The 18,901-nt window shown below is 40.5% G+C and overlaps 1 protein-coding gene and 1 long non-coding RNA gene across 3 annotated transcripts; both read left to right on the top strand.

The window, feature by feature from the left end:
* The first annotated feature begins 1,045 nt into the window (after positions 1–1,045).
* Positions 1,046–3,544, top strand: LOC116220046 (trichohyalin-like). The gene has a single exon (XM_031565261.2). It carries the CDS (start codon positions 1,063–1,065, stop codon positions 3,346–3,348), a length of 2,286 nt encoding a protein of 761 aa, XP_031421121.2. The 5' UTR covers positions 1,046–1,062; the 3' UTR covers positions 3,349–3,544.
* Positions 3,545–7,717: 4,173 nt separating this feature from the next.
* LOC116220047 lies at positions 7,718–10,601 on the top strand. 2 transcript variants are annotated; one of them, XR_004163433.2, is made up of 3 exons: positions 7,718–7,733; positions 9,473–9,662; positions 9,917–10,601. It is a non-coding gene; the product is annotated as an uncharacterized LOC116220047 (long non-coding RNA). The 2 variants fall into 2 exon arrangements; XR_004163432.2 differs by lacking the exon at positions 7,718–7,733 and adding an exon at positions 8,254–8,341.
* The last annotated feature ends 8,300 nt before the right edge of the window (positions 10,602–18,901 follow it).

The raw sequence follows: 18,901 nt of genomic DNA, 5'->3' as shown, positions 1-18,901 counted from the left end.
TCAGATGATAAACCCTTCGACCAAATCCTGACACATCCTGTCGCATTAGATGAAGATGAGAGTGAACGGATCGGTAGTACTACCTCCACTTCAAGGTATGGGCCCCTGTGACACAACCCTAATGCTATCTTTCACATGTTTTAAAATCTGTATTTGAATGACATGAGATTTAAATGTTAAGCTCTGTTTGATGGATTTTAACATTGTGATTCTTGTTTTAACAATTCACAGCATGAGCCCAAGTCTCTCTAAAAGAGGCAAAAACAGAGGTGCGGGCCGTGCACATGCCTATGCTGTGAGGCCAAAGGACCCGACACATGCATACATTAATCAATACCACAACGTGAACAACGAGCGGGGTAAGGCCTTGAACAGAGGCAGGCAACAACCAAACATCCTGGAGAGCAATGATTCTGCATGGGACCAGCGGAACAGAGGAAGGCTCAAGATGGCCGACCATGTGGACATTCCCCTGCAGCACCTATCTGACAGTGATGGGGAGTCCACAAACTGCTGGGGAAGTTTCCAGAAAGCGCTGCGTGGATGCTGCATCAAACAGGGGACTGAACAGAGAAACATGGAGTGGGAGAGACAGAGAGAGGAAGAGAGGTGCAGGGAGCTGAGAAGGATCCAGAAAGAGGAGAGACAAAGGGAGCAGCAGAGAAAGATGGAGGAGGAGAGACAAAAAGAACGGAAGAGGCTGCAAAAAGCAGCAAGGCAACAGGAGATTAAGAGACGAAGAGAAGAAGAGAGAGAAAAAGAGCTGCAAACACTGAAAGAGAGGGTGCTGCAATGGTGGGCAGAGACAGTAGGTCAGCAGACCTGGCGACTGACCGAGGAGGAGGTTGAGGAGATGCAGACGCTCCAAAAACGGGAGGCAAATGGTCAGTTTGAGATCGAGGAACAGCAAGACCAGGAGACCGAGCTCATGAGTGAGACAGACAAGGCAAGAATACTGTATAGGCATTTAATATTAGCAATACAAAATGGCAATGGAGAAATGGCTAGTAGAGTATGTCAGTTATATATTTTCTTGACTGCAAAAACAACATACTAAATTTCATGACATATTTTCTATTTCAGTGGAATTTGGAGAGAAGTGGATGGCAGGCAATGCCACAAAGCGGTGAGATGAGCAGAGACAAGACAAGCAACCTCAAGATGGACGCAAATAGAGAAGTCTTCGCAGAGACATACCAAATAGCTCAGCTGGAGAAACTGAGAGAGATGGAGAGACAGCGAGACACTGAAAGATTTCAAAAGAGAATGAGAGAGATAGAGAGGAATAGAGAGAGAGAGCTGGAGGAAGATTGGACCAGGCAAATGGAGAGTCTGGAAGAGAGGAAGAAAAAGAGAAGGAAAGACATGGAAGAAGAGCTGTATGACAGACAAAGAACACTGGGGAAACAACTAGAAGAACGAATTAGAAGAATGGAGACAGAGAGGGAAGAGGGGCAGCGTCAGCTGGAGAAACAGCTTAAGGACATGGAGGAAAACTTTGCTAAGGAAAGTGAAGTGGAGCGAAAGAAAAACGAGGATATACTAAGAGAGCTTGAAAGAAAAAGCCAACAGGAGTGGGAGGCAAAGATACTGGAGATGGAACGTAAGATAGAGAGAGAGGAAGTGATGGCTCAGAGAAGGGAGGAGGAATTGTTGAGACAGATTGAACATCAGCAGAAAACTAAAATGGAGGCACTGAGACACACAGAAACAACAATGGGAAAAGAAAGACAGAGACACCTGGATATTCAGAGAGAGCTGGAGCAAGTGAAGGACGAATGTCAAGACATGGGATCAGAGATACAGAGAGAGAGAGACAGAAAGAGCACTATGAGGGAACACGTAGAGATCACAGAGCGAAGGCTGGAAAATGAGCAAAGAGAACTTGAGAGACAGCAAGAGATGAATGAGAAGGTTAAGAAAATGGAGCAGAAATTTGAGATGGAGAGAGAGATGGAGCGAAAGAGACATGAGGAAAGATGTAGGGAATTGGAGGACAAAAGTCAGAAGGAATGGGAGAGGACAAGAGAGATGGAGAGAAAGCTAGAGGCAGAAAGAGAGACGGCTCAGCAACGAGAACAGGAGTTGTTGAACATGAGAGAAGAGCAGGACAAAGCAAAAGAGGGAGAACTGATGAAGATGGAAAAGCAAAGAGAGATTGAGAGAGAAGTAAAAAGAACAAGTGAGCTGCAGACACCCAGAAAAACAGAGCTGGATAAAGTGATAGGCGAAGGTAAAGAATGGATGAGAGAAATTAAGCAAAAAGTAGAGAAAAGAAAAGATACAGAGCTAGATTTGAAAGATGGACAGAATAATCTGGAGCATAAACTAGCAGATGAAAGAGAAAAAGATACTGAGGAAGAAGAGAAAACAGCAGAACAGAGGAAGCCAACTATCAAAGGGATGGACTGGTTGAGAGAAATGAGACAAAAAGAAGAGAAAGACATAGATATCACTCAGCAAGAGGAACAGCTTTTTCTGCAGAATACCTCAAAAGAAAGAGCAGAAGAGTCTGTGGTTAGACCAGTGGAAGAAAAGGACAAACCAATCCAAGGGATGGAATGGTTGAGAGAATTCAAGCTAAAAGAGAAGAAAATTGTGGATTCAGGAAGTAATATAACAATTGAGGGTGAAATAAATCAAAGTACAAGTAAGCTAATGGAAGGAAAGACAGCAACTGAACGAAAACATGAGCAACTGGAGGATGACTGGCTTGGAGATATGGGCCTAACGAAAAGAGAGGACAAATGGAGTGAGATTGGGAAGAAACATCAGCGAAGCAGAGAGGAGAGTAGACAAGAGCTGGGGAAACATATCGATCAAGGAGAGCAGACAGAAAACAACAAATGTATGGTGCTGAGCCCAAGAAGAAGAAATGCAGCGAGAAAGAAAGATGCTGAAGATCAAATAATGACAGAGGTGAATAAACAGGGAATTAATGAGGTTAAGAACCTGGAAAATGAGGGAATGGACTGGCTCGAAGAAATTAAGCAGAATGTGGTGAGAAAGAAGAGAGAGAGTTTGCAAGAGGGACAGCAAATTATAGATGAACAACTATCCATTCAGAAGGAAAGAATGGGTGTAATGAACAACAAGAGAGAAAGAGAAATGGAAGGGCAGCAGGTGGAGAGATGTGGACAACTGGATGACTGGCTAGGAGGTATTGGCACAGAAACAAACAATAAAAAGAGAATAATCCCAAGTAGGAGGCAAAGGGGGGAAGACCAAACAGAAGCTACAAGACAGATGGAGAAAGATGAATTGCTGGATGACTGGCTTGAAGAAAAGGAGCAAAAGACAACTGAGGAAAGATGGCGGGAACTCCGAGAGAAACGCCAGAAGTGGTAAGTGGAAAAGACACAAGAGACTGAGAAACAGAGGGAACGCAAACTGGAAATGGTGGAGCCGAGACAGAAGGAGTTGGTCACACGAAAGAGGATGAACAAAAACCTCAGATGCTCAGACTGAGAGAAAGAAACACAAAGGGAGACACTAAGCGGGAAGAAAGTCCAAAGATGGAGGGATGTTTGGATGAACATACAAAATAATGACATGAGAAGAAAAAGGAAGGTGGCAAAGAGATGAGGGAGGCAAAAGGTTGCAGCGGAAATCTGACTGACAGAAAGAAAAGGGGACGTTGAAGATGTTGCAGGTGCAAAGGGAGTGAGGAGAAAGCTGGAAGACAACCTGGAGATGGAGAAGCAAACAAAAAACATGGAAGGATTCATACAGTGGGGGAGGAAGGGGGACATGGATGCACAAACGTGTAGACCGTGGAAAAGTACTCATCAGACTGACCTTGACCACACGTCATGAGGTTCAGAGAGGCAAGCAGCCCTGCTCACGCCAAAGACAGTAACGGGGCACTGGAGGGAAGATAAAGATGCGATACAAGAAGACAAGACAAAGCCTGTGATAGAGGCAGGAAAGGAGAGATCAGATCAACACATCAGAGAAAACTACTGTAATACAAAGACACTGGGCATCAATCAACACACAGAGACACAGAGACAGAGTGCAACCAGGACAAATATTGAGACAGAAGGAAATGCCTGGGTAGACACGATGAAGGAACATAAAAGAGTTTGAATCTGACCAAGATAAAAAGTGGACAAAGGTCCTAGCGGGGACAGAGACACTTCTGAGTGATCTGGATAGGCAGAAAGAGAATGAAAGGCAGAAAGAGCTGGAGAGGAAATCAGAGGAGACGGCGAAGGAGAACGAACAGAGAGGAAAAGCCTTCCAGAGACACCTGCAGAAACAGAGAGAGGAGAAAGAGAGAGAAAAGCAGAAAGAGAGGGAAAACATTGAAATGGTAGAACAAAATGAGCTGAGGTAACAGAAGGAGAGAGATAAAGAGACTGAGAAGCAAAACGAGCAAAAGAGAAACAGGCAAAAAAGAAAAACAGCTTGAAACCGATGAACTGAAAGCACTGGAAAGACAAAGGGAGATTGAGAGAAAGGAGATTGACAAGAACGAGATACATAGAGGGGAGGATGAACCCCAGGTGAGCACAGAAGGGCAAGTAGCCCAGGGCAGCAGGAATCCCTCTCAGGCCCAGAGTCTCCCATCAGATGTGAGTGAGGAGGAGGAGAGGAATGAAGAACAGGCTGAGAACACTTCACTACCCTCGGATGATGACATGGCACAGGAAGACATTCCAGGCGGCACAGAGCCCAATGAGACGGGGCAGAGTGGTGGTGTGAAGGACAAGAGTGTGAGGAAGAGGATGTTTGGATGGGTTAATGAAAAATCCAAAAACTACTTTCAGAAAAAAATGTAATGGACAATTATGAGAAAAGAGGAGGAGGGAGACAGCACTTACCCTACATGTAAGATACCCAACATGTTTATGTCGTTTCATTAATGCCTGATTCATTGGTTTGCAAAGGAATGCCATATCTCTAAAAAGAGAGAAACAGTTTTGTGTAACCAATAACCTTATTTTCTTTGTTTAGGGTTTTTTTTAAACACCACGGACCCGAGCCTGGAGAGAGAAGCAAAAAAGGGGGACACTATTAGAGGCAGAGAACAAACGACAAGAAATGGAGAACTCCTGGAAAAAGTGGGAGGCTGAAAGGGCTGAGAAAAAGGAAAATAAGGGCTAAGGAGCTGGAAGAATTTGAGACGAGGAGGACAGAATACAGAGAAAAACAGCAGAATTTAAAGGATATGGAAGAGTATCACACGCAACGGCATTCACAAAGGACTAAAGAGGTCTGTATTCAGTGGTGATTTTTTCAGATTTCAGATATTCATTTTAGAGCCATGCCAGTTGGTGTGTTTTTTATACTAAAATCTTTTCATATTTCAGTGAGCAGTTCAGAAAGACGACGGCTCAACGTCAGAAAGGAAGGAATGTTTTCAAATGAGACATCAATATTTTTTCTTTCTGTTATTTCAATTTTCGTTATCTAATTTGACTTCATTTAATTTATTTCCAATTATTATTAATTAATAAAACATATGACAACATTAATGTGGTATAATGTTTGACTTTACTGTACATATAACAATGAGATTTGTTGACTGGCTTGTAGTTGAGTTGTTTTTCTAAACTACTCATTCTCACTCTGAACTGAAGTCATTCTATTTAATAAAATGAATACAGTTAAAATAGCAGAAAAATGATTCAGCACTGAGTCCCATGAAAGGGTTCAATCAAAAATCCAAGGGCAATAGATTTCAGTCAAGCAACAGTGAAATGCTGAGACAAAAAAAAGTGGAGATAACCATAGGCCATCAACTAAGTTTTGCAGTCAACTTAAGTTGAATTGAGGTTGCGACCCCTTCTATATCTCCAACCAATATTCTGACATTAAAAAAAAAAAATCTAACATAAGGGAAAAATGAGCCAAAAATCTAAAGAGGAAGGGGAATCACCTCGGCTTTAAGGTGTTGTCAGAACATGCTAGCGCATTGATGGGTATCGGTCGAGTGTGTGTTGAAGCGAGTGTCGAGGAAAGACTACAGAACTATGAAGCCATCCGGGGCGCAGTACAAAAAGAGGAGAAAAGAAGAAGAAGAGAACCGTGCCAAGGAGAACCGCAGGGGTGAAGTCTAGGGCGCCAAATGTGGAACATGCAACATGACCTCACCTAACATATCATTAATCATATTACAACATGCAACATGACCTCACCTAACATATCATTAATCATATTACAACATGCAACATGACCTCACCTAACATATCATTAATCATATTACAACATGCAACATGCAACATGCAACATGACCTCACCTAACATATCATTAATCATATTACAACATGGAACATGCAACATGCAACATGACACATAACCTCACCTAACACATCATTAATCATATTACAACATGCAACATGCAACATGACACATAACCTCACCTAACATATCATTAATCATATTACAACATGCAACATGCAACATGACACATAACCTCACCTAACACATCATTAATAATATTACAACATGCAACATGACACATAACCTCACCTTACACACAATTTATAATATTAAAACATGCAACATGACACATAACCTCATCTAACACATAATTAATCATATTACAACATGCAACATGATATATAACCTCACCTAACACATCATTAATCATATTACAACATGCAACATGACACATAACGTCATCTAACACATAATTAATCATATTACAACACGCAACATGACACATAGCCTCACCTAACACATCATGAATCATATTACAACATTCAACATGACACATAACCTCACCTAATACATTCCATGGTTATTTGCAAGATGAGTCTACTAAAATGTCAAAAATCCATATGCAGTGTAAAACTACAAAACATCCGCCAAACTGGATTTTCGAAGAAAACTATGAAGCGGACTTTTATTTTGACGCTTTTCGCCGCCATATTGCCGCTTTTGTCGCTAGCTCCACGGAACCTATGTCATCTATTGGTAATGTCTTCAGTTTTTAGGCGCGCTCAACCTTGATAGCTAACGAGGCCCTAATGGAAATGTAATTGTCAAACTTTAGTTTGCTTGAAAGCTAAGCTGATTTATCTTGCCAACTGTGTAAAATATCTTTGAGTCTTGCCTTTTTACGCTTCTAGATTTTCCTCCTCCTATGGAACCTTATGATTACACAATCACAGCCTGTCAATCAGTTGTTTCCCCATTTCTTTTTAGTTCCATTTGATTTCTTCCAACACCAATTTGTCCTCTTATAAGACATTAACACATCAGTTGTGTCTTACCTGTAGTTTCTTGCAGAAAACGTAATTTTGACTAGATTTAGTGTAACGCTTATAGTTTTATTTAACATGATTCCATATCTCTCCCTCTCTTTCCCACAGCTGTTCACATTGTTTTGGGTTTTTGCCTGGTCTACTTTTAGCCTCTCAGGTATAGAAACAGCATGGATTTTGAACTGTGTGGTTTGTCTTATAATCAAATGCAGTTGGTCCATGTAAAGATATTCATCCCATGTGAGTAAAATGTACATGTACTACTCCAGCAGCCACCTACACGGCTTCTACTTTATCATCTGTTGCCTTGCCTCTCACCAGTTTCACAGTGGAACTGCATCAGAAACTATGAGAAACTGCAACCACTAGCGGTGTGGTTAGCTAGTATACTCAAGTATACTCATGTTCCACAAACTGGTGTTTTTTAGTGAAAGATTTTAATCAATAGTCCCCTCTAAAACACACACACTCATGGCTGCCTGCAGAGGGAGAAAAACACTGCACTATGTTCTTCAAGATGTAAGCAAACAAGGAAAGCTCGTGTTTCGGAATGTTATGTCGCAAAATGTACAGAAATCTGGAAATGGATTAGCGTTCCGCTGGACAAGTGTTAGACTGACAGCCAATGACATTCCCGTATCCGGCTGCCCTATGCAAAATATATCTCACAGTTCCACCTGGCGCACAGGCAGAACTTTTCTTAAGCCGCCTTAAATTATTAAAAACGTTTAGCCTTTGTTCATTTTGCAGTTTGTTAATACAAAGTCTTTCTACAATTAACATGTTGAAAATTCGTTTTGTGTCTTTATCAGTTGCTATTTGCACTTGGCATGATGATTATGGCTACAGCCTGTGTGTACGGTAGCATAGTCATTTTATTTTAAACTCTTCTTGATTTAGCGTTCATTACAAATTGTACAACAGCTCATTTAATCACTCTACAACTCTCTTTATCACATAACCTTTAGCATTCGGACTTTGTCATAAATGGAGCGCGCATTGAGTTTCCCAAGCAAGAGTGGTTGAGAGCAGGCAAAACTGAAACCAACAGTTGTGCTGTGGATTCTGGTTAGGACTACATCACACTCTGAATAACAGCTCTTCTGGGGTTTATCAAACTGTAAAAGGTAGGGCTGCGCCATTTGTTTTTGGTCATCATTCAGGTTTGGGATGTTATTTGAGTGTCATGAGAGATGAACATATCATGATTGGTTGTTTATAAATATGTTATTTTAGTTAGAATACTGCTGGGCTACACAACACCTTAGTATAAGTCTAATCATATCCGTTGTCATCATCAAGCGTATCTTGCGGTTATGGAAATGTGATTCGCAATGATTTTCCTTTTACTTAGATACAACAGTACGTTTTCGTATTTATATCATGTTTCTACCTTGCAAAATGTTATTTAATTGTGTTTATTTGTGAGTTAACCCGTTGCACTTCCAAACAGGAGGCCGCAGTGCACGCGTAATCTACAGCAATATCTATTCAGTAACACACACTGTCACACTATTTAACAAGTCTTCAACAATTTGGCACTGTGGGTTAAAAGCGTGACTTTTCTTTCCTTAGCAACTGTTGCAAAACTAACTAACGTTACCCTGCTTATAGCAAGTAGTTAGCTGATAAAGATGATGACTCAATGGTGTAGTAATATCGATCTAGCCACTGTAAATTTAAATAGCTCTGAAACGCGGTGTTTCTGCCATTGTTCGGCTTTAAACTAAATACGTTATTTAACGGTTGACACCGTCAAAGGATGTTTCAGAACATCAGATGCATTCCATGACTCGTTGCCGAACTCGTCTACATAATTCTGTATGCGGCTGTCTTGAGCCTTGCCTCAAAATAGCCTTAATCAGGGTGCCAATGCAGGAGCCCAGAGTGTTGCACAGGGGCATAGTTTACATCTTGCCTAAATCATCATCTCGGCCTAAATGTGGGAGACTGATAAGTGTGAGTGCATTTGCTCAAAGTAGTTTCTAAGCAGAAAACTGCAAAGATGAATGAACAGCGTTCACAACAGAATTACACATTAGGCCTCCATCACCTGGACAGACCTACACTGATTCTCCTCTCTGTCATAGGGTTCGGGTTAGCCTGTTCAGGTTAAATTGTAGGCCAATATGAAGGTAATAGTCACCAATGGATGTTCTTGAATTAGCCTATAGTATGTTTAAATGCCTATATGTCTATTTCAGACATGTCTGGTGGTAATTTCTATTTCTCCTGTCTAATTTCTCCTGTCTACTAAGATGGTTAAGGTATTTTTCAAGGGCATTGGATATGCTGAGAGGTACCTTGAAGAGATCAAGACCGAACTCCAAAGACGACTTTGTGTGACCCAAGTTGGAAATGAACGAGAATGTGATGTCATCTTGGTCCTCTGTCCAATCGTCTCTCGAGCTGGAACCGATGTTGAGGCTGCACTGAGTGCGATTCCAAGTAGGTTAATCATCCTGTTTCCATGTGAAAATGCTGTAGAATGCTCTAGAAATCCTTCACATGCCCTCTTTTATTCAAATTCGGACAATGTTTTAACTGTGGTAGTGCCATTAATGAAGAGGCTTTAGGCTACATTTTCATCTATATGCTGATGGGCACATACATATAGTTTATAGTAGCACAATTAACTGGTTTAACTTGTGTTTTATTCATTTAGATTGTAATATGTTAAAAATGTCTTTTATACCTTTAAGGCTCAAAGCCTACACTTCTTATGGTGTTTCATCACACATTCGACCCGGACGAGATAATACCCAACACCCAGAAGTATGTCGGAGGGAGAGGAATGACGGTAGACCTGCTTTTCAATGAAGAAGGAGGACTACTTTCTTGCAGAAGAAATGAGAACTCTAAGAGAATGGCTGCAGATTTTCTCAGCCAATATGAAACACAAAGCCCTAGACGCAGTGATATCTATTCAAATGCCAAGCTTCTGTTCATTTTATTGGTCATTTTAATCATGTTTTGGCTTTGGCATTCTCAGGAAGATCAGGAAGATCAAGATCAAATGATGTCAAATGATACACTACAGTCGAAATATGAGCATAACTGAAATCTGATTCAAATCGTCTTCGGTCTGAAATGCCAGAAGTGGGTTTTTTTAAGTCATATATTGGCAACACCAACATGTTTTATTTGAAAACATAAAAAAGGTGAAGAGCAATCAGCAGTATGACTTTCAAGTGTCATTTGATTTAAGAGTAAATTGTAGTTTATAAGTTGTAATTACTCAACCTCCTTGCATCCTGAAACTGCATAACACCTCTAACCTTTTAGCCATTTTACTTAGTTATTTATTAAGTTATAAGCTAGGCTACTGCTGGGAAAGGTGGAAAATCATGTGAACAGGCCATAATAAAATTGAAAGTGTTCAATCAATGTTTTATGTACACACTTATTTCAGTAGGCTAAGCCCTATTCAGACACTTTCACTATTCAGATGCTGTTCATCCATTGAAATGAACTAAGATTATCTAGGCTCTATTTCATATAGGAAACTGCTGATCTTAAATATAGGCCCACTCAATCCACACAGTCACAAAAGAGGACAGACTGTCATCAAAGTGACACTTTGTCAGCAGAAGTAGATAGAATTAAAGGGGACATATTATGAATATTTCACTTTTTAAGTGCTTCTTTACATTAATTTGGGTATCTGGCATGTCTATCAATCCAAAAACGCTGGGAAAAAACAACCCAGGCGGTGTGTTATGGTTTCTCTATGTCAGAAATGATGCCTTTAGTCACAATGGGCGCTTAATAGGATTTCACCTACCCATGGCCATGTATGTAGTCTCTCTACATGGCCTTGGACCGCCCCCACTCGACCCACCTACAGGATAGATTCTAACTTTGCGAACGTACACCATTTTGTTCTTGCAAGCCTTGGATAAGCTAGCTAGCACCATGAAGCAAATTCGGCACGAAAGATGTTCTGTGGTCGGCTGCACAGACCTACACTAAACCCCAGCCTCAGAAGACACAAGAGCTAAATGGATTTATTTGACCAGCCTGTTTTGCCAACCTGCGCCAGTATAAGGCTGGACTCTCCACAAGATTGAGCTTGAGGGGGGCATGGTGGCCCAAGTCAATAAGTCCCCCCATTTACAGTCTTCATTGCCCGTGGGGACACAGGTTCAAGTGCTTGATGTCATTTCCCTCCTCTTCTCCGCCTCACTTCCTGTCATAACACTTCACTGTCCTGTCCATGTAAAGGCATAAAAAAGCCCAAAAATAAATCTTAAAAAAAAAAAAAAAAAGATTGAGCTTGAAAGTGGGATGTGCCAACTCTCCATCACAGTACAACGGAAATGTAAGTATTTTTTACTTTTTAATAGTTTGTTAGTTTAAGGTCTTTGAGATACATTTTCGACACTAAAATAACCTGACAGTAAAATAAGAGGCTGTGTGGAGGGTTTAGCATATATAGGTATAAAGTACACTGCAAACAGTATGAAGATTTCTGTGCAATGGTTATTTTCCAAAAAACATTCCCTTTGAAAGAGGCTTTGTATTGGGGTGGAGAGGGGTGTCAACAGTCCCCCTGCACATATGATTCAAGGCCATTAGCCATTTCCTTTCGACACGTCAATGACGGGGTCATACATGTTAGATGGGCGCTTATTTGTTCATTCATTTGTTCATGAACGACGTATTAGCAGCTTTTATGGGTAGAGCATACTCAAGAACGTAGAGACTCACCTGCAGTTACCAAAACATTAATAGAGTTTCTTTCTGGTATGTTACTGATGGCACAAATTGTATTTTGTAATCAATGTTTTTATCATCATTTTTGTATTCAATGTATACTATATATCTGTGCATGACTAAAATACAGTTTTTGTATTGTTAGGACTGTCCAAGAAACCAGTGAAAGCAGATCCAACCTTCCGTGAATGTCACAAGCCTTTTATTGAAAAGTCAAACAATGTACAGCCAGCCATTATACAACAAGCGAAACATAACATACAAACAAACTGTTGTCTTTAAATGGCCATCATCATAAATAGAATTATGATATAATAATATAAAAACCAAAAAATTATAAATGTGCAACATTGCAACAGGGTTGGATTATTCAAAAACTGTACAATCTTTTTTTTTTTATTACAGACCACGTAGATAAACTGTTGGACCTCATCTTTGACAGGGTTTTTCAGGACCTGGTCACATATGTGGATGAGGTGCTGAAGATCCCCATCACTGAGGATCTCTCTGCCCAGTTTGACAAAACCTGACAATGATAGCCGGCTACGTGTCAAGGTTCAATCAAGGGCAGGTCTGAACCCCACGTACCATCCTTGAGCGTACGGAGCGTCTCTTCGTATTCGTAGCACCATGCAGGAGGGCAGTACCACCCTGATTCTTTGGCCCAGAAAGCCCCAACACCAGCTTACAAAGCTTCTGTAGGCCAAATACCTGTAACGGCTGAGCAAAGTTTACATTGTATTTAGAGAACAATAAATGGTGACACACATTTATAGAGTGTTCCTTTTTTTCTGGCCACTGAGGGCACAAATTTAATTTTTGTAATACATTTTTTTTTAATCATTTTTGTCTTACGTACTAGCCGGTACATTGAATAATAAGAAGAATATTTCTCTGTGGCATTCGAGTTGCAGTTTCAGTGGAAAGATTGGAGATGTCCCCTCAAACTCTACCTGAATTGTAATTGAATGTTTATTAGTTGGTTTATACATATAATGCCTGATTTTGAAACAATGCTTCCTCATCTTGTAGCTGTACAGGAAACAGCTACAAGCCTCATGTCCAGCGATGAGAGTGAAACAGATGAAAAGGTGGTCATCATGAAGCCAAGCTGATGGAGGCCTACAAATCCACAAGTGGGGATGTCAACTAGCAGCACAGAAAGTACCATACCCAACAAGAACTGTCACTGTGTGAATAATTTAAAGGTGTCCTCCACTCCAACAAAAGATGATGTGAACATTTAGGCAGTTCTTTTATGAAAATGATTATGAGCAGTGATGTCACTGGAAAATAAAAAGCAATGAGAATATGTACAAAATAATATTTGTTAAAATGTGCAAACTTGTGAGTTCTTTAAATAAAGTTAGATGAATAATTGCAAATGTTTTTGGCTCTGGATTCAAGGGTAAGTTTCATAAAGACACAAAATGGCATATTGCTCCAGCTGTACATCATTAGGTATCAATTTTGTATCTTCCCAATGGGTTCATTTTTGTCACTAGGGGTGCAGAAATATTCTTAAGAGGTACAGACAAGAAGGCACATAATGTACCTATGATAAAGGTACAGTGCTCATGTCTATGGTTACATACCAAGACAGTTTGACGGTTTTGATTGCATCATATTAGAAGTTGCGAAGGAAGTTACAATGTAGTACACACCATATTCAACTAATGCCACTGCCTTTAAACTTTCTGTTTCTGTCTCAAACTGCAGGGGAACATTAGCCTGGATGCCAGACGAACTTAGCCACGCCCACACAAATTTAGGTCGGGAAGTTCGGTCTGGTGTCGCTCCGTTGGGGAGAAACTATCTCCTCACAAAAATCTGTGAGGAGATAGATAGACCAATCAAATTGTCAGGGCGGGCTTTATACGATGATGGACAGATGATCAACCCTAACGTAATCAACCACGTCACCAAAGAGCTTTTGGGGTAAATTCGTTTTCAACAAACATGGCTGCCGTTGGAGAGCTGAAATGTGGAAATTCGAGTCTGTTTTAGAAGACATTGACAGCACATTCAGTTTGAAAGAGGAAAAGAGAAACACGATCAAGGCATTTGTCGATCGAAAATATGTTTTTGCCCTCCTTACTACGGGATCCGGTAAAAGTTTAATGTATCAGCTGGCCCCATGGTCTACGTTATGGTCATACTACGTTGCTCTGATTGGTTCTAGATATATCCAATTGAGCGAAGAGGCATTTTTTTTCCTGGTTTGGTTGAAACACGCCCGATAATCACAGCCCAACGGAGCGGTATCAGACTCATATTCTGACTAGAATTATGAGTATGACATCGTCAGGCTAGGGGAACATAGCTGCAATGAAGAATATTTTCTACGGTGGGAGGGTGCCCCCGGACCCCCCTACAGGTCTGGTCATCCCATGTTCTTGCTCCCCCACTTGTTCCGGCACCACCTGCTATGGACTTTTATTTTCAAGAACAAGGAACTTGTTGGTGGTCACCTTTTTGTATTCTCCTAATTATTAGTATATCACCATTTCAAACATGTCTCATAATAAGAAAATCACCAAAGGGTTGAATAGGCTAATTGCCTGACTCTTGAATAGAGTTTGGCTGTTCATCTGTATCAACTCTTCATAAAGTAAATGTATTGAGAGGGCTGTCCACCTATACCCTTCAACGGGAGGCCCATTACAATGTCAGAGGTGGAGGAGACATGGAGAAAATTGGCTGCTGAGCAATTCATGAAATCTGAAGTGTTTTCTAATGTGAGGGAGTGGGATGGATTCACAATGAAGTGAAAATATCCTTCTGTCTGTCAGTAAAAGGCAGTGATTTGCTGGCAAAGTGAGGCTGACAATCAGCATGTCAGTCCAGGACATTCATCCAGACATTCCATCTCCACACAAGACATGCTATCTTTGCCATACAGTTATCATTATGGAATGTTTTCTCTTTTGAAGCTTTCTATTTTCTTAAACCATTGGCCTTCTTAAAGTAAAACAGGAAGAGTAAAGGAGCAATTGTTTGTTTTTAGTGACAAGAACAACAACTATGGGATAAAAGCCTACATTCACTGCTGCCATGTTTTACCTGTCCTGACATTCTTTGTTAAACTTTCAAAACTCTTTTTTTTATGATTAAGCTTAATTGAATTAGGCTATCACACATTTTAAAAGCTTCGAAGAGGACACAAATGAAAAATGAGGGGAGAAACAGAGTGTTTTTCATTAACTAGGCCTGTTGCAAAACATGAAATATACGAGTTAATGTTTCAGACTGTCTCTAGCCTAAGCCAATGACGGTAAAAAAAAACGTTGGTCTAAACCTACAACAAAACAAACAAAATCAGTAGCTTTTCAATAAACAGTACAGAAACGATAAACAATCTTACGCATGATTGCGTACTCAGCATAGAGGAAAAGAGCTACTGCTGTGAGAATTATACATTCCGAAGGGACAAATCCGTCGAAAATAGGCCTATAACACAGTATCCGGGGGTTATGCTTAACCAAAATGCTTGCAAAATAATAATAATTCTTCTTATTAGAATTATTTTGCAAACAAACAGACATTGGTTAAGCGGAGTCCTCAGATGCTGTGTTATAGGCCTATTTTCGACTGATTTGTCCCTTCTGAATTATTATTATCAATTTGTTGTGTTTTGTTATTCATTAAAGACAAGACTTACACCCACATACGACACGTGAAAGCCTTCATAGCAAACATTTTCCATATTTATTTTTTTGTAAGGAGATATCATATTATCCTGACAACGTGATAAATGCATATCATTATGTTTAGTTGTTACTCTTGAAATGAGTCGTACACAATGAAACGTGAGAGATGTAGGTCACTCTACTCTGTTACATACTGTTATTTATCTTGTATATTAAAATTCATTATTTCTGTGACACGCAGTCACAATCAATAGCATAGCAGACATAGCTACGTTTGTGCCCAAATACTGCCACCATGTGGAGAAAACTAAGACTGCGGTTGTAGTGTAAATGTGTCCAGTTTGTATGAACTGTCCGAACACAAGATTTCTTCTTGAAATGTAATGAATTTATAAAGCAAATTGAAATGCCTCTAATGTCCACTCTTTATGACACGTAGAGACGTAGACTATTTACTCAATGATCTTAGGGTCAAACAATGAGTAGGCTAGCCTATAATTCCTTAAAACAGCATTTTAAATCGCAATGCGTCATAGCGCAAACGTTTTAGATAGCAAGCATATCAGTCAACTGGTGGACATTGGTTGGGGTGCCGACCAAAATCCACTTCTGGTTCACTCGGACCACCATCATCTTTAGTGTAGCTGGACGTGGATATCAAGAAAATAACTAAATGTTGGCAATACCTGGAATGTTTAAATCATATCCATATCCAAGTCTATTTAAAGTATCAGCCGCTAAACAGGAGAAATTCATGGTAAGCTAGTAGAGGGTTCTCAAGGTGAAAATAACTTGTTCAATTAAAGAATTATGTTACGCACTGGTAATATCTATAGAAATGTAAAGGGTTGGTGAAAATGAATGAAGCAGTATACATTAGTATAGAATTTGATGTTTTGAAAGCGAGTGCCACAACAGTGGGCTGTTTGACTGTGACTCATGAGCGGACCACCCGAAAACCATGAGAAAAAGGCCCGCGGACCGCCAGCTCTGCCCCCAGTGAGCTGACAGTGGTCCACTGGCCTTTGCTATCAGGGTTAAACTCGATTTCTGCTGGTAAGCCTCTGCGATACATGAAATTATATTATATTTCCACTTTGCGTATCGATTTCAATTTAATTTAAAACGATTATTCAATTGATAGCTTTATAACAACAATAACCAATATTAGACGTGTAATATTTCGTTTGACAATGTATTTGAGACCAGATTTTAATTCAGTTGTGAATTTGGTATTCAGCATTTCACCAAAGATTTCAAAATATTTTGCCTCAATCCTCTCTGATTTCACTGTCCGTGGCCTACATTCATGGGCGACATTAGAACATAATAATTTGGGTGACGTTAAAAGGCTGCTATGATTCCAAATGACAGCGACACATATGACGTAATAGTGAGAGATCACATAATGGTTACCATGGTAAAAGAGAACCCAACATGAATCTATAAAAGTGAAACATTCATTTGGATGTCAAGCCTGACCGGACAAGACACTTTATTTGCAACTGAGTATCATATACAACCTAATCGGATCGGAGTGCTTTGGCTCCTTACAGGTAGCCTAAGTGTTACATACATTTTTTCTTCTTCACATCAGCATACATTTTAGTGGTCTATAAAAGTTTGTATCCATAAATATGTAACCTATTGATTAATTAGTCATTATAGACCTCCACAGATAGGCCTATACATAGTACTCGAACCGTATGGATTGGGTGTTGTCAACACATATCTGATTAACCGAGTTCAAATCTAGGTGATTGGTTCCATCAGGTGTAGTAGAGCAAAGAAGATGGGAAATGTAGCTCAGGTGACCAGGTGCAGGGTTAACTTCTCATCTACCCAGAGTTCTGTTACATCATAAATCTCACAGTAAAGTGTGCAAAATGTCATTTAGGCTGGATAACACGATAGACATGCCCAGGAGGCTTAAGGAGCATAGATTCATGTGGAACTTTTGCAAAATGACTCCTGGAGGAAAAAGATAAATCCTTAGTTGTCTTGGCTGGTAACATGTGGAGGATGTGTGAACGTGTTCAAATATAAATACAATTCAGTACATTCTATTATAACACAACATATGAGTTCAAGTAAAGTAAAGTCCCAGATTGAGCAATTAGCAATCTATGTTAGCATTGCATTAGAGAAATGTTTTCTTGTTCCTAAAGTAAACAATATTGAACACATTTTCATATGCTGTCTCAGAGCCAGGAAATGAGAGATTGGATACTGTCAGCATTGCTGAGGATCCATGACCGACTTCCTGAAGAATTCCATCGATCTCTGAGAGGAAGATCAGATGATAAACCCTTCGACCAAATCCTGACACATCCTGTCGCATTAGATGAAGATGAGAGTGAACGGATCGGTAGTACTACCTCCACTTCAAGGTATGGGCCCCTGTGACACAACCCTAATGCAATCCTTCACATGTTTTAAAATCTGTATTTGAATGACATGAGATTTAAATGTTAAGCTCTGTTTGATGGATTTTAACATTGTGATATTTGTTTTACAATTGACAGCATGAGCCCAAGTCTCTCTAAAAGAGGCAAAAACAGAGGTGCGGGCCGTGCACATGCCTATGCTGTGAGGCCAAAGGACCCGACACATGCATACATTAATCAATACCACAACGTGAACAACGAGCGGGGTAAGGCCTTGAACAGAGGCAGGCAACAACCAAACATCCTGGAGAGCAATGATTCTGCATGGGACCAGCGGAACAGAGGAAGGCTCAAGATGGCCGACCATGTGGACATTCCCCTGCAGCACCTATCTGACAGTGATGGGGAGTCCACAAACTGCTGGGGAAGTTTCCAGAAAGCACTGCGTGGATGCTGCATCAAACAGGGGACTGAACAGAGAAACATGGAGTGGGAGAGACAGAGAGAGGAAGAGAGGTGCAGGGAGCTGAGAAGGATCCAGAAAGAGGAGAGACAAAGGGAGCAGCAGAGAAAGATGGAGGAGGAGAGACAAAAAGAACGGAAGAGGCTGCAAAAAGCAGCAAGGCAACAGGAGATTAAGAGACGAAGAGAAGAAGAGACAGAAAAAGAGCTGCAAACACTGAAAGAGAGGGTGCTGCAATGGTGGGCAGAGACAGTAGGTCAGCAGACCTGGCGACTGACCGAGGAGGAGGTTGAGGAGATGCAGACGCTCCAAAAACGGGAGGCAAATGGTCAGTTTGAGATCGAGGAACAGCAAGACCAGGAGACCGAGCTCATGAGTGAGACAGACAAGGCAAGAATACTGTATAGGCATTTCATATTAGCAATACAAAATGGCAATGGAGAAATGGCTAGTAGAGTATGTCAGTTATAT

This window comes from Clupea harengus, chromosome 3, assembly GCF_900700415.2.
Source record: "Clupea harengus chromosome 3, Ch_v2.0.2, whole genome shotgun sequence".
In the NCBI taxonomy this organism is placed as follows: domain Eukaryota; kingdom Metazoa; phylum Chordata; class Actinopteri; order Clupeiformes; family Clupeidae; genus Clupea; species Clupea harengus.
Note: the sequence above shows the minus strand (reverse complement) of the source record. Positions and strands in the feature narration are given on the sequence as shown.